General features: G+C 34.8%; 1 protein-coding gene across 1 annotated transcript; it reads left to right on the top strand.

The window, feature by feature from the left end:
• Positions 1–2,697: 2,697 nt before the first annotated feature.
• tspan7 (tetraspanin 7) lies at positions 2,698–12,621 on the top strand. Its single transcript, XM_059346734.1, has 8 exons — positions 2,698–2,908; positions 7,263–7,451; positions 7,538–7,612; positions 7,708–7,803; positions 8,888–9,043; positions 9,637–9,720; positions 11,572–11,656; positions 11,896–12,621. Exons 1-7 carry the CDS (start codon positions 2,822–2,824, stop codon positions 11,638–11,640), a joined length of 756 nt encoding a protein of 251 aa, XP_059202717.1. The 5' UTR covers positions 2,698–2,821; the 3' UTR covers positions 11,641–11,656; positions 11,896–12,621.
• The last annotated feature ends 314 nt before the right edge of the window (positions 12,622–12,935 follow it).

Here is a 12,935-nt window from a genome sequence, read left to right as displayed (position 1 = left end):
TAAAATATTTTGAATAAGTAGGGATTAAGAACAATAATATAAGAAAAAAACATACATTATTTTTCTTTAAAGAGTTCACTCTACAGTTTCAGTTTCTGTACATTTTCAAGTTTACAATAAACTCGGTGTATTTCTCATGTTTCGAAATGTTGCCATTAATGACATTTTCATACTTATATTATATAGTTTTGATATTTTGATTAGTTTTATACAACATATTTTATTCAAATCTAAAAAGTAACTTGATGTATACATTGGTAAAACATTAGCCTTACAGATTTTGTTTTCATTATTGAGAAAATAATATTGGGATAAATACAGATTTGATGGATAGGCTATGTGTCGTGTACAATTTTAATGTGTTCTTCTTTAATCATCTAATATTCATCATTATATTACTAATAGTGTAACTAGTTTGTTTTTGTTTTTCATAAACAAGTATGCTTAATATGAAGTGCTTCAAATACAGAAATACAATGTGTAATGACAGAAAAAATTATCTAGTGTTAAATAACAGCCTAATAAATGAAATGCTGTAATAAAATAAAATAAATCTCCAGGTTTATCTTATGAGCGCCATGTTATGATATTTTTATTTACCCAGCTGATAAGTTAGTGAAAAGCTATGGTCAAAACGTGTCACGTCATCAGAGGAATAATTCATTTTAGTCAGACAGCATGAGCCAGGAAATAACGCTGCTGCCTTCAAAATAAAAGCACACATGTTGAGTTAAAAAAAAACCCAACTTGGTTATAATTGTGACTCTGAAACATATAATAAATACTGTGTCTGTATTGAACGGAATTTTTTCCAAATTGGTGGGCAAAAAAAATGAAGCCCACTTAAGCCAAGCATTACTGAGTCAGAATTGAAAGGAAGAGAGCGTTTTCAATAAAGTCAACTATTTTATTATTTGACCATGGCCTTAGGCAAGTTTTTAATTTACTACAGATATCATAATTTCCCTTTTCAATTTGATTAGATTTATTAGGACAAATTCATGGAATACTGAGACAAAATTATATGTGAAGTCACATTTTTTTCCTACCTCTTGATTATAATTCAGGAGATGGTAAAGCCTATATATTGTAATTTTGATAAGGTATGTCATTACTTGCATGTTTTTCTTTTGATAGGCTAAAAGTTTAAGTTTAAATGAACACTTTTGGATGGAGCCAGAGAACTAAAAATGTCATTGCAGTTTACATTCAAATTTTCTTTAATGCTATTTTTTATTTTATATTTGTTACATTGTATCTTTCTATTTAAAAAAACAAAACAAAAAAAACATCTGCACTATTTTATGTCTTACATTACCCTTTTTTTTTACTTGCATGTTTTTTTCCCAAAGGCTACACATTTAAATGGGCATAGTCGGAGGAGCCTGACAGCAAAGATTTTCAATCCCAATGAGTACTTCACTGTAATTATCAGTACACGTGAATCTCAATAAATTAGAATATCACGGAAATGTCCATCTCCAGGAGTTCAAGTCAAATAGCCCCAACCAAGTATTGAATGCTTAAAATTGTTTTTTTGTAATATTAAATTTTTTTGAGAGACTGAATTTTAGGTCTTCATTAAATGTAAGCCATAATGATTATAATTAGAAGAAATTATATTAATAAAGACATGAAATGGTTCATTCTGTGTGTAATGGATCTAAATAATGTGTTATTACCACTGTTTGAATTGAATTACAGACATTTTCTATGATATTCTAATTTATTGAGATGCACCTGTATACCGTCACCCTGTTAAAATAATAAAGTTTTGCAGGAAACAAAAAAAACTTCACCAAAAGTGTAACATATGACATTTATTGATCATTTCACTCAAAAAGGAAGTAAAAAAAGAATGGCTATTGGCATAGTAATAACAATGTGTGTAAATTCTGTAACTTAAGAGAAATAAATGATTTTTTTAAAAGATGCCTTTGTGACTTAAGCAAGATATGGTAACACTTTATTTTGAAGGTGTCTACATAAGAGTCACACAAGCCTGTCAGAAACATGACATGACAAGTATCATGAGCATTAATGTTACTTCAAGTGTCATTAACAATACCAAATTATTATATTATTATTGTACTATAAAAGCTGACCCGCCGGCATTATACGGCGTATTTACCGCTAATACTAGATTTATTATTGTTGTTTTATTTTTAAATGGATTTACCTGTTGAAAAACTTTATTTTGATATTTAAACCAGAAGGATGCAAATAGAAAAGAGGCATACGATTTTCATTTAATTTTTATTTTATAAATTAATGACATTGATGTGTTTTTTTATTTGAAATTTGATTTTGCATGTCTGCACTATTTAGTTATATATTGTATGTTTATAAGCGTTGCTGGTTCCATATTTAATGTTAAAGCAAAACATGTTTGGTATATATTAAAAGGTTTATTTGTTCAATGTTGGCCCGCGATTTTATTCAAGTTTTAAATTTTGGCCCATTATGTATTTGAGTTTGACACCCCTGACATAATCTGATCAACTGAGGAGTTTGGCACTGGAATTAGCAGTGCTTTCAGTTGTTTTGTTTTGAAAGCTGTAAATTGGTTTTATTTTGAAATCCCTATGAGGATCGTGTTGATAAACGTCACCGCTAACTTGACTCTGGATTCTTTAAAGATGTTTTTTTTTCCCTTCAGGAAAGTGAATCTGGGTCAGTGACGACACTTCCCCCTCTCCTCGGATTGATCCCTGAAGTTGTTTTTTCTCCCCCTCTCCCCTCCAGGGCGCTGTGAACTCAACTTTTCTCTCTCTCTCTTTTTTTTCTTTTACTAGTTTGAAAGTAAAAGAAAAACAGCAACATGTCGCCGCCGTCTCGACGGCTTCAGACGAAGCCCGTGATTACCTGCCTGAAGACTTTCCTCATCTCCTACAGCCTCATATTCTGGGTGAGCTACATGTCATGTAATGGGGGACAACAATGGGCTGAAAGCGGCGGCGGAGCTGCCAACAGGGCCAACATCAGTTCCTCACATCCCGACAGGGACGCCAACACACCGAGTTAAATATGTAACAAAACGTCCTCAAGTTAAAATGGAGTTCTTTAATGTTAACATAAAGAGCCACTTGTTGAGAACGTGCCGACCGTTGGAGCCGTTGGAGCCGTTAGTGTTCTGATTTATCAACGGCTCAACCGTTAGACATTTTTGGTCATTGATAAAAAGTGAAGTGAAAAATATTTTACCTTTAACTTAGCGTTTGTTTACTACAGCGTAACTAAATTACTATACTTGATATGTTATCCATTCAATGTTAGGTTTAACACTCTAGTTCAGAGGTCTCACACTCAAATTACCTAGGGGCCGCTGGAGGCAGTATCAAAATGACCAAAAAAAGACACAAAATTAAAAAAAAAAAAAAAAAAAAGACATAAAATGACAAAAAAAGACACAAAATTACTAAAAGAAAAGACACAAAATTACTAAAAAAAGACACAAAATTACCAAAAAGACACATAAATACCAACAAGACACAAATTTATTTTTAAAAAAGACACGCACTTATTAAAAAAGACACAAAATTATTTAAAAAAAAGACACAATACTATTATAAAGACACAAACTTATTTAAAAAAGACACAATTATTTTTTAAAAAGACAAAATTACAAAAGAAGACACAAAATTACTAAAAAAAGACACAAAATTACCAAAAAGACACATAAATACCAACAAGACACAAATTTATTTTTAAAAAAGACACACACTTATTAAAAAAGACACAAAATTATTTAAAAAAAAAGACACAATACTATTATAAAGACACAAACTTATTTAAAAAAGACACAAACTTATTTAAAAAAAAGACAAAATTACAAAAAAACACACAAAATTTAAAAAAAACAACACACAAAATTACCCAAAAAGTAATTAAAGGGACCTTCCACACACAACACGGTAAAGTGCCATTCATATAAAACTCACATTAAACTTTCATATCAAGTTTGAGACCTTTGCTCTAGTTGTTCTCCACCAACTAGTATATGTGTAACGATTTGTCGATTAATCGTTTGACAGAAATCACACCTCTTTTTATGACGTTTAGCACTGATTTTTAATCAAGTTAAATTGCAATAACACTGTTTCAGATAGTTACATCATTTTCTATTAAGTGCTAATGTTAGGGCTGCAGCTAACAATAAAGACACTATTTAATGTGTTTTATAATGTGTCTATAACATGTCAGAAACCATTCAAACCCAAAAGATACAATTTTTTGCCATAAAAGACAATGGTAACTGTAAAATAATTTTTTTTTAAAAACATCTGAGAAGCTGGAATGAGAAACTGTTGCTTTGTTTTGTTTTTTATGAAAAAAATGAAGTCAACTATCAAAATTAGTTTTTTAAATTTTCTTTTGTCCCACTTTCTTACTTACTTACAGTTATTCTACTACTAGTTGCAGCTGATTTAACTGACTGTATTTTGGTTCCGATATCAGGGAAAAAATGAATTTCCTTTAAATTAGACCTCATTTGCATAAATCCTTCCAGCAGCCTTTCCCATTTCCTTTAGCCTCAGGCCACATCCTCAAATGTGTTGTTTTGTCTGACCAACAGTCCAAAGATATTCAGATTCTTTGTCACATAAAACAAAGAAAAAATGCAAATTATTCAAGCAAAGACAAGAGAATGTTTGGGGTTTTTTTTTAACATGTAAGATGACTTTCAGATTAATCGCGTATCACAATAGTTGCTGATTAATGTAGTGACTTGTTAGTTAATGACTAATGGTTTGTTTGATTTGATTTGACAGCCACGCATTGTTTGGCTATTAAATCTTGATTTGTAAAGATCAACACATCATTTTATGCCCCTGTCAATGTACCACAATTATGATCATAATTGATATATCAACTTATCGTTCGATATATAAAAATGGACGCGATTTTTTCTATGCGTGTTGTTCGTGTTTTTTGTGTTATCTTCAAAGTAATGCTGCAAATCTTTGACAGGCAGTATGAATTGCCGGAAAAAAAAAAAATTTCTCAAGCAGCCATTCCATCTGTTTATATGCTATTATAAAATAATATAATACATAATGATAATGTCATTGCAATGGTTTGTAAACAGAGCCTGAAAGTCTATTTTATTTGTTTTGGTTGTAGTTTATTTATCTAGGATATTTTATTATTTCTTTTCCACATTTCAATTCCAATGTTTAATATTCTTGAAATTTAAAAATTCATTGCTGTGGGAAAGGATATACTTATTATGCTCTAATTTCGTTATAAAACTAAAACAACATCGATACAAAAATACTTTCGTTTATCGTGATAGTTTCTGGGAAAATATATCGTCCTAAAAAAGATGTTATTGTGACAGGCCAAGCCATACGGTCAAATTTATTTAAAATGAAATAACAAGAACTTATTTCTATGTTTTAACACAGAAACAAAAAGAAGAGGCACTTTACTTTACAACAGCAGCTTGAGTTTCCTCACCTGCAAAGAGCCTCCAGATGCATTAAAATCCCAGCCCAGTCTTTGTCTTAACCCATTAAAGCTGGGAAAGTGGATGCGTCGTTTTGTAGTATTTGTAGTTTTTTCCCACCTATTTTCAGTCTCTTGGCCAATGAAATGCATCAGAATACATGTGGGAGTGTCGCAATCCAACATGGGACTTTTCCAGAACTTTGAAATCATCACCAAAAAAAGACACAAAATAACCAAAAAGGACTCAGAATTACCAAAAAAAGACACACATTTATTTTAAAAAGACAAAGAATTGACCAGTACCACTTTGTACATCCCTGATTTCTCTCCTTGGGAGGACTGGAGGCAACAGGCAGTTAACAAAATGAGACATTGTTCCCTCTGAGCCGTAAATTTAAAAGCCACTTCAATTAAATCTGATGTGGCACACAGCTGCATCATCTGCCCATTGTTTGGTTATAGCCTATCGCTGCGTTTTATAATCTCTGTCAGATGACTATAACGACAATTTATATACATTTAATTCAATTCAAAACGTTGAATGATTTGTAATGTGCCACTACACACGTTGACACGCTAATGTCGGTCTTTACAAAGTAGGTGATGTATATTTTATTATGAATAAGTAGAGAATATAACTCCTGGGAGAATGGCCATTTAAAACTAATTCCAATTGGTTTTCAATGTAGAATCAAAATTGTGACACCATATAACAAAATGATTGCAGAACATAATAATCACCAGAATAATTGATAATGAAAATATATGCTTTTTGCAGCTGTAATTGCATATAAGGAACTAAATATAAGACCTCATATAAGGTCTAAATAAAGCTTGTCTTGAGAATAAAATGAGCAGCTATCATTGCTCGCCCGTTAATCTTTGTACTGAGCAAACAGCCATCTCAGGCTAACACAAAGTTCAGGTCAGTGCTTTTATCTGGCAATTTATTGCTCTTGGCTGGTTGAGCTGATGGCTCCCCGCAGGCTAATGACTTGTGTGGGCCGTCGTAAACGAAAAAGATGCTGAGATGAATAAACTGCAGGCTCAGGGTGGTGGGTTACCAGCCTGAGGTTTTTACTAAAACGCTGACAGGTAAATGCATAATCTGCAGCATCTCCATTATGTTTCTTATGAAAATATATGGTGATTGGAAACAAATTTAGAGGTAATATGTTTTTAGTCGATACACATGATGTGTAACAGCTCCAGCATCCCCTTCTAACTCATCTGCTGCTCTTCATCTGCATTTCCTCCACTGAGAACAGCTTTAGTAAAGGAAATCAATGGGGGAGATTGTGTTTTTCCTGGATTTAGCCCAACATGGTTCTTGATTAAAAATATCCCTGATGGGGATCACAGTTCTATCCGAGTATTCACGATCACAGTAAAATCTAACTTTGACCACTCCAGAGCCAAAGGCATCAGTTAGAAACATTTAAAGTTAAAGTACTTTTTTTGTCTTTACTGGTTGATGTGTACATTTTGAAAAGCCTTGTATTTTATGTCTGCTTGTGCCAGTAGGCTGTCACAATAAAAATAGGTATAATACTATAAATCCACTGTGGGAGAGACCTGTGTTCTCTGCCATTAGGGGGTAAAACATATGTGCATATATCGCGTTCGGCATCAACAGCCGGCCAAAATGAAAATGAGTTGAATCAAATCTAGTGCATGTGATTTGATAAAATGCTGCTAACTGTACCAGTGTGGTTTTAAGCCTAAGGTCTCCTGTTTTGGCCCTAAAAACCTGGTTGTTTCTTCTTTGGCTCTTTGAAGCCAGTGCTGACTTGCCCTCCTGTCATCTTCAGTTCACAGGCGTGATCCTGCTGGCTGTGGGCGTGTGGGGGAAGGTGAGCCTGGAGGCCTATTTCTCTCTGTCCTCTGAGGAGAGCACCAATGCACCATATGTTCTCATCGGGACAGGAGCCATCATCGTTATTTTCGGCCTGTTCGGTTGCTTTGCGACATGCCGCGGCAGCCCATGGATGCTCAAACTGGTCAGTGAAGGCGCAGTAAAGTTTCCTGACATGTTCCCATCAGATGTGACCTTGTTTAACTGTTTTCTTTTTATTGTTTCCGTCAGTATGCCATGTTTCTGACCCTGGTGTTCCTGGCAGAGCTTGTGGCCGGTGTCTCAGGCTTCATCTTCAGACATGAGGTCAGTCACCCCTCCAGAACATTCAAATATCTGTTTTTAAACGCATCACACATCAGCTCCCTGAAATAATATAATCTTTGCTTTGAATTCACCAGATCAAGGCCAAGCTGGGCGTTGCCTATAGAAACGCTGTCAAGTCGTACAATAGCACAGACAGCAGCAGCGCTGCAGTTGACGCCATCCAGAGGACTGTAAGTGGGAAGTTTTCCATTACACTGATGGTGTTGGTCTTATCTGACTTTGGTTGTGTCTCACTGTACAAACCAAGGAAGTTGTGATTATGTAAGAACATTTTCAAAAGGGGCAACCAGACACGCAGAGGGCAGAGACGTGCTCTCTGTAGGTTTAACCTATGTGCATTTCTGCCTATTTCATTTGTAATTTGACGATCATTTTGAATAAGTTAATGCATACATGTTTGGCAAGGGTGGGTTTGTATTTGGGGTTTTTCTTTTGAATTTTGGAAGTTCAACCTCAGTCACTATAAGGTCTATAATAAACATGGTGCCAAAATCTAGACACTCAGATGCTTAAGGACAAAAATACCCCATAGAAATACATTAAAACCACTATTTTTGATTTAACATTACAGCACAAAATAGTGCTTTTTTAATATCAGGTTTTCAATCAAGAGCCCTGGCTTAAAAGTTTTAGTTTTTTACTATTTTTCACCAGATTGTAGTATATTCTCATGTTTGCCCTATGGGGCAAATACACAGTATTGGTTTCCACTTGAGGTATTGCTGCTGTGTTAAGGAGCACTGCAGTTTAATAAAATAAATCTAAATCATTGTTGCTGCTTATCATCGACAATCCCAGACTCTGTGAAAAAAAAATCACCATAGCATTTATTATACCAAAAACATTTACATTTTTATTTATTTTTTCTCTATTAAAAACACAAGTGGCATTATGTAAACAAACTAGTATTTTAAGTGTTAAACATCTGAAAATAATTGCACATTTGGTTGTGATCAGAACTGATGTTGGTTAAAATCTAAGATTATATCTGACTAGAAATTAATATTAAACTTGTAAGGACATCAAAGCAACTATTGTAAAGGGAAACACAATGGTGGCTTGTTGCTTGTGTCACTGCAGGTGTTTCCCCAATAAGTAATATCCACAGTGACATCATTCATCATTCATTGTATGACCAGACAATCAATATCCGGCTGTTTTTTGTTTTCATTACCAGTTTCTGATCCACTTTTCTGTTGCATTAAGAAATTGTGGATTTTTGTAATACTTTTGTTGCTGTTTATCCCCGCACAGTTGCATTGCTGCGGAGTGAATAATTACACTGACTGGCGTGAGACGGAGTACTTTAAAACCAACGGCATCCCTGTTAGCTGCTGTAAAGACAACACCAACTGCACACCAGAGACCCTGAAAGACCTCGACAAGGCTGCCAAAGAGGTGTACAATACGGTGAGTTCACTGCCTTTATCTGCCACTATATATGTGTGTAGTTTCAATTAGTGCTGGGGGATTATTCAATGTGATCGTCTTTCAATAGAATGGTATCGTGATGAAATCATATACTGAGATAATGTCGTATAAATGGATAACACAGCACATACTGACTCAAATAATAATAGTTGATAATAATGTGTAAAGGTCCACTTAATTGTGTTTTCCAACAATAGTGTGCAGGATTTTATTCATTTTATTTGTTCTTTTTTTTCTATTCTATTACTCAACTCCGGCGCGCTTACACCCAAGAAGTCTGCTTATGGGAAAACATTTGTGGAGTATTTAATTCACACAGGAGAATAAAAGAAAAAATGGGCTTTAACATGTGGGTATTTCACACAGACTGTTTACTAATTAAATTACCTGAAAACATGCTATATCATGATATATATCTTTATTGAGATATGGAATGTACAAATCGGGAAAGAAGATGTTGGCTATATCACCCACCTGGAGTTTGTTTTTTGGTAATAACTTTGCTAATAAAAGCTGTCCACTGTTTGAAGAACGTTTTAAAGGTTTTCTGTAAATGTGTTTTTCTGCTGTAGGGCTGCTTCACACAGGTGACCCACACCATGGAGTCCAACCTGGGAATCATCGCAGGGATCTCTTTTGGGATTGCGTTCTTCCAGGTACATCACTCAACTCAACTCAACTCAACTCAACATTATTTGTAAAGCACTTTAAAACAACAACAGCCGCAACAAAGTGCTGTACATAAACAAACAGAACAAGAGACAATAAAATAAATAAAACAGGAAATAAACACTAAAATAAATAGATTCATTGCTTTTTAAAAGACAATTTAAAAAACAATTAATAAAAGCAAACCATAAAACACTAAAAACAAGAGCATTCTTCTTTCTGCTACATCACCTCAGAACAAATGTAACCATGCTGCACATTATTTCCAAGTTTTGTGGCTGAGATCTGGGGCTGCTGTGACAGGGAGCAGAAGGGTCTAGAAGAGCAGAATCTGGGCTGATGATCTACTGGTGGCAATGGATGAAAATGAACCTTTTCTGCATTTAAACTTTAAACATTAATTAAAGTGGAAACTGACACCATTTGCCATTTCCACAACATGGGGATAGCTACTTAAAGCCATTTTTTTTCGGTTTGGAAAAATTTTGTTGGGGTGCCTCTTAGAGAAATACTCTCTGGTAACGTGGGGTGCAGTGTATGTTTATGTAGTGTGGGGCTTTTATTTTGAAAGGTAAGAAAGGAAGGGATGAAGCTGTATAAATCACTGCATCTGACATCGTGGGAGGCAATCAAGATCTTGCTCTCTAGGCTAACTCAACAGTCTTTGTGTTATTATTTCATTTCCTTCATAAGCGCAGTATCGGTTCAGCTCAAGGACCTGGTGGCAGACACAATTACAAAGTGAAAGTGAGGCTTATAGGGAACCAATCCAAAGGCAGATGGTGTCATTATTCCACAGCTATTACAATGTGCAATCAACATTTACTTAAAAAACGTGTCTATTGCCACTTTAATGTGCACTGTACCTATTAAATTAACCATTAAGTAAATAAAAGAGCGCGAGCAGTATAATATAATTTGATTCTATCCCAGTTTTAGGGGTTTTCTGGTGGCCTAGTTCTAGTCTAGCAGGGGATCTTTGTTGCATGCCATCTCCCAGGTCTCTGGCTCCCCTCATTTCCTGTCAGTTCTATAAGGCATACTAATTAAAAAAGCATGAAACAGACGCACAAAAACACCACCTCCTACAGTTGCTGCTCCCTTTCTGCTCTGTTGCATTTTTTAAAATATGCTGATAGAGAGTGAGAAAACTGAACTTGTGTACTGCGTCTACTTTATTTAAAATTTCATTTTACTGCTCACTGTTGAATAAATTGTCTGCTATAGAGGGAGAAGTGAGTGAGATTTTCACAGTGTAGGTATGGCAGTAAAAACTTGTCTACACTAACATGTTGATTGTCAGTGACTATCACATTGTAAAACTAACAGCAGGTCAAGGTTAAACCGTATACAGGCAGTAATATATTTTCTGTGTATGGTTATTTACAGCCTGTCTGAGCGCTTATGTTGGCTGACAAAGAGACAGCTTTTTGAACCTCCATTTTCTATGCGCATTTTTTTAATTTGCACATAAAAAAACCGTGTGGTAATGTTAAAAATTAGAAAAAAACTCCTGATGTATCGAGGGGAAGAAAAGCTTATACAGTAGTGTTCAATATAATAACAGTCCAATGTGACTAACCAGATGAATCCAGGTTTTTAGTATATTTTTTATTGCTACATAGCAAACAAGGTACCAGTAGGTGCAGTAGATTCTCAGAGTTTTCTTTTGCTGATTTTGTGACATTGATTAAAATCCACACTTGCAGGGAGACCAAACTAGAATCAGCAGGTCTCTGCATAAAAGTCATTCAGTAAACTGTTTAAGATTAGTTTGTTATGTTTGGAATTGTGTCTGTTTTGATCAACTATATTTTGTTAATTGTGTTTCCTCTCAGCTCATTGGGATATTCCTGTCCTGCTGCTTGTCTCGATACATAACCAACAACCAGTATGAAATGGTCTAACGGAGACCTCCCACAGGTGAGACTTGTTATCTTGCTGTAGTTATTAAATATTGGAATAAAAGGGAACTGTTCTGAACTGCTGTTCCTTGTTTGGAGACAAAATCACGTCCAGTTTTAACAAAGCACGAAGTGTGAACTCCACCGCCCGACAAGCTGCCGCAGTGATTTTAATGATCCAATGTTCTAATGCAAATACAAATTAACTGCTTTATTCTGCTGTCTAACAACCTGTCTGACATGTTTCCGTCTCTGCAGGTCTCTGATGGGCAGCACTTCATGCAGACTGAGTTGAAAGAATCTCCTGTGATTTTTAATATTGTGCGTGTGTATTAGTTGATATTATTTTAGAGAGGGAAAAACACTCACTGCTTCTTCTTCTTATTGTTCACCAATGAAAAAAAAAAGACCAGAAGGGAAATAATGTTAAAAGAAATCCAAAAAGAAAGGGACTTTATCTGCAGTGTTGTTTGACCAAAATTCAAAGGGACCTTCGGAGACCATTTGTTACTCCTGAGATTTAATTAGGGATTTATATTTAGTGTAGATGGTACTTTTCATTTGAGTTAATTAACTCGACCAATTATCATCATTTCCATTTCATGTGTATTTGTATAAAAACAGCTGCCTTATTTTGTAATTTTGCCATACAAATAGTCTGTAGCTGAGCAGATCTAGACAGTAAGCTGATAAATGTTCAATTTCTCTACAACACTAAGTGAATTTCTGTGTGTGTGTGTGTGTGAAACCAACATAAGCCTGAGGGACGGATGAAGAGGTTGCCACCCTGAAATCCAGTGTGTGATTCACAGTAAGGACTTTAAAATGAGCCTTACTGGTTATGTAGGCCAGTATTGTAGAAAACTAATTAACAATTGCCCAGCAAAGTTTATATCACAGTGTTCAGTGTTAAATTGTTATTCTTTTGTGGATGCATGTGAAATACTTGAAGAAAAAAAATAAAGATGTATTTAGTATCTTTAACAGGCTGGAGGATCTGCATGCGGCTCACATTGTGTCTGCCCACAGCTGTTTGTTTTAACACTCATCTGAGACGATGCAAAAAATATTCTGGCAAATGGAGACAAATGGGATTCAGTTGTTTGGGGCCTTGTGGGGGAACCACACAATATATAATGTGAAAGGCATTTAGTTTCTTAATATGCAGGGCTGTTTTTATATTACACCAGCATTATATTTTGGGATATAACAGTAGATAGTGCAGATGCCTTAGTACAGTGTGTTGGTGGTTTCTTAAATTAATTCTCTTTTCATTATGATCAGTTTTGCTGTATTAT

Source organism: Centropristis striata, chromosome 12 (assembly GCF_030273125.1).
Source record: "Centropristis striata isolate RG_2023a ecotype Rhode Island chromosome 12, C.striata_1.0, whole genome shotgun sequence".
Lineage (NCBI taxonomy): Eukaryota > Metazoa > Chordata > Actinopteri > Perciformes > Serranidae > Centropristis > Centropristis striata.
The sequence above is the reverse complement of the archived record's forward strand: the minus strand, read 5'-3'. Positions and strand labels throughout refer to the sequence as shown.

Coding starts and splice junctions, on each gene's coding strand:
- tspan7 (XM_059346734.1), top strand. CDS start 2,822: ATGTCGCCGCCGTCTCGACGGCTTCAGACGAAGCCCGTGATTACCTGC. Junction 7,804..8,887: donor TTGACGCCATCCAGAGGACT/GTAAGTGGGAAG, acceptor ATCCCCGCACAG/TTGCATTGCTGCGGAGTGAA. Junction 9,721..11,571: donor TTGGGATTGCGTTCTTCCAG/GTACATCACTCA, acceptor GTTTCCTCTCAG/CTCATTGGGATATTCCTGTC.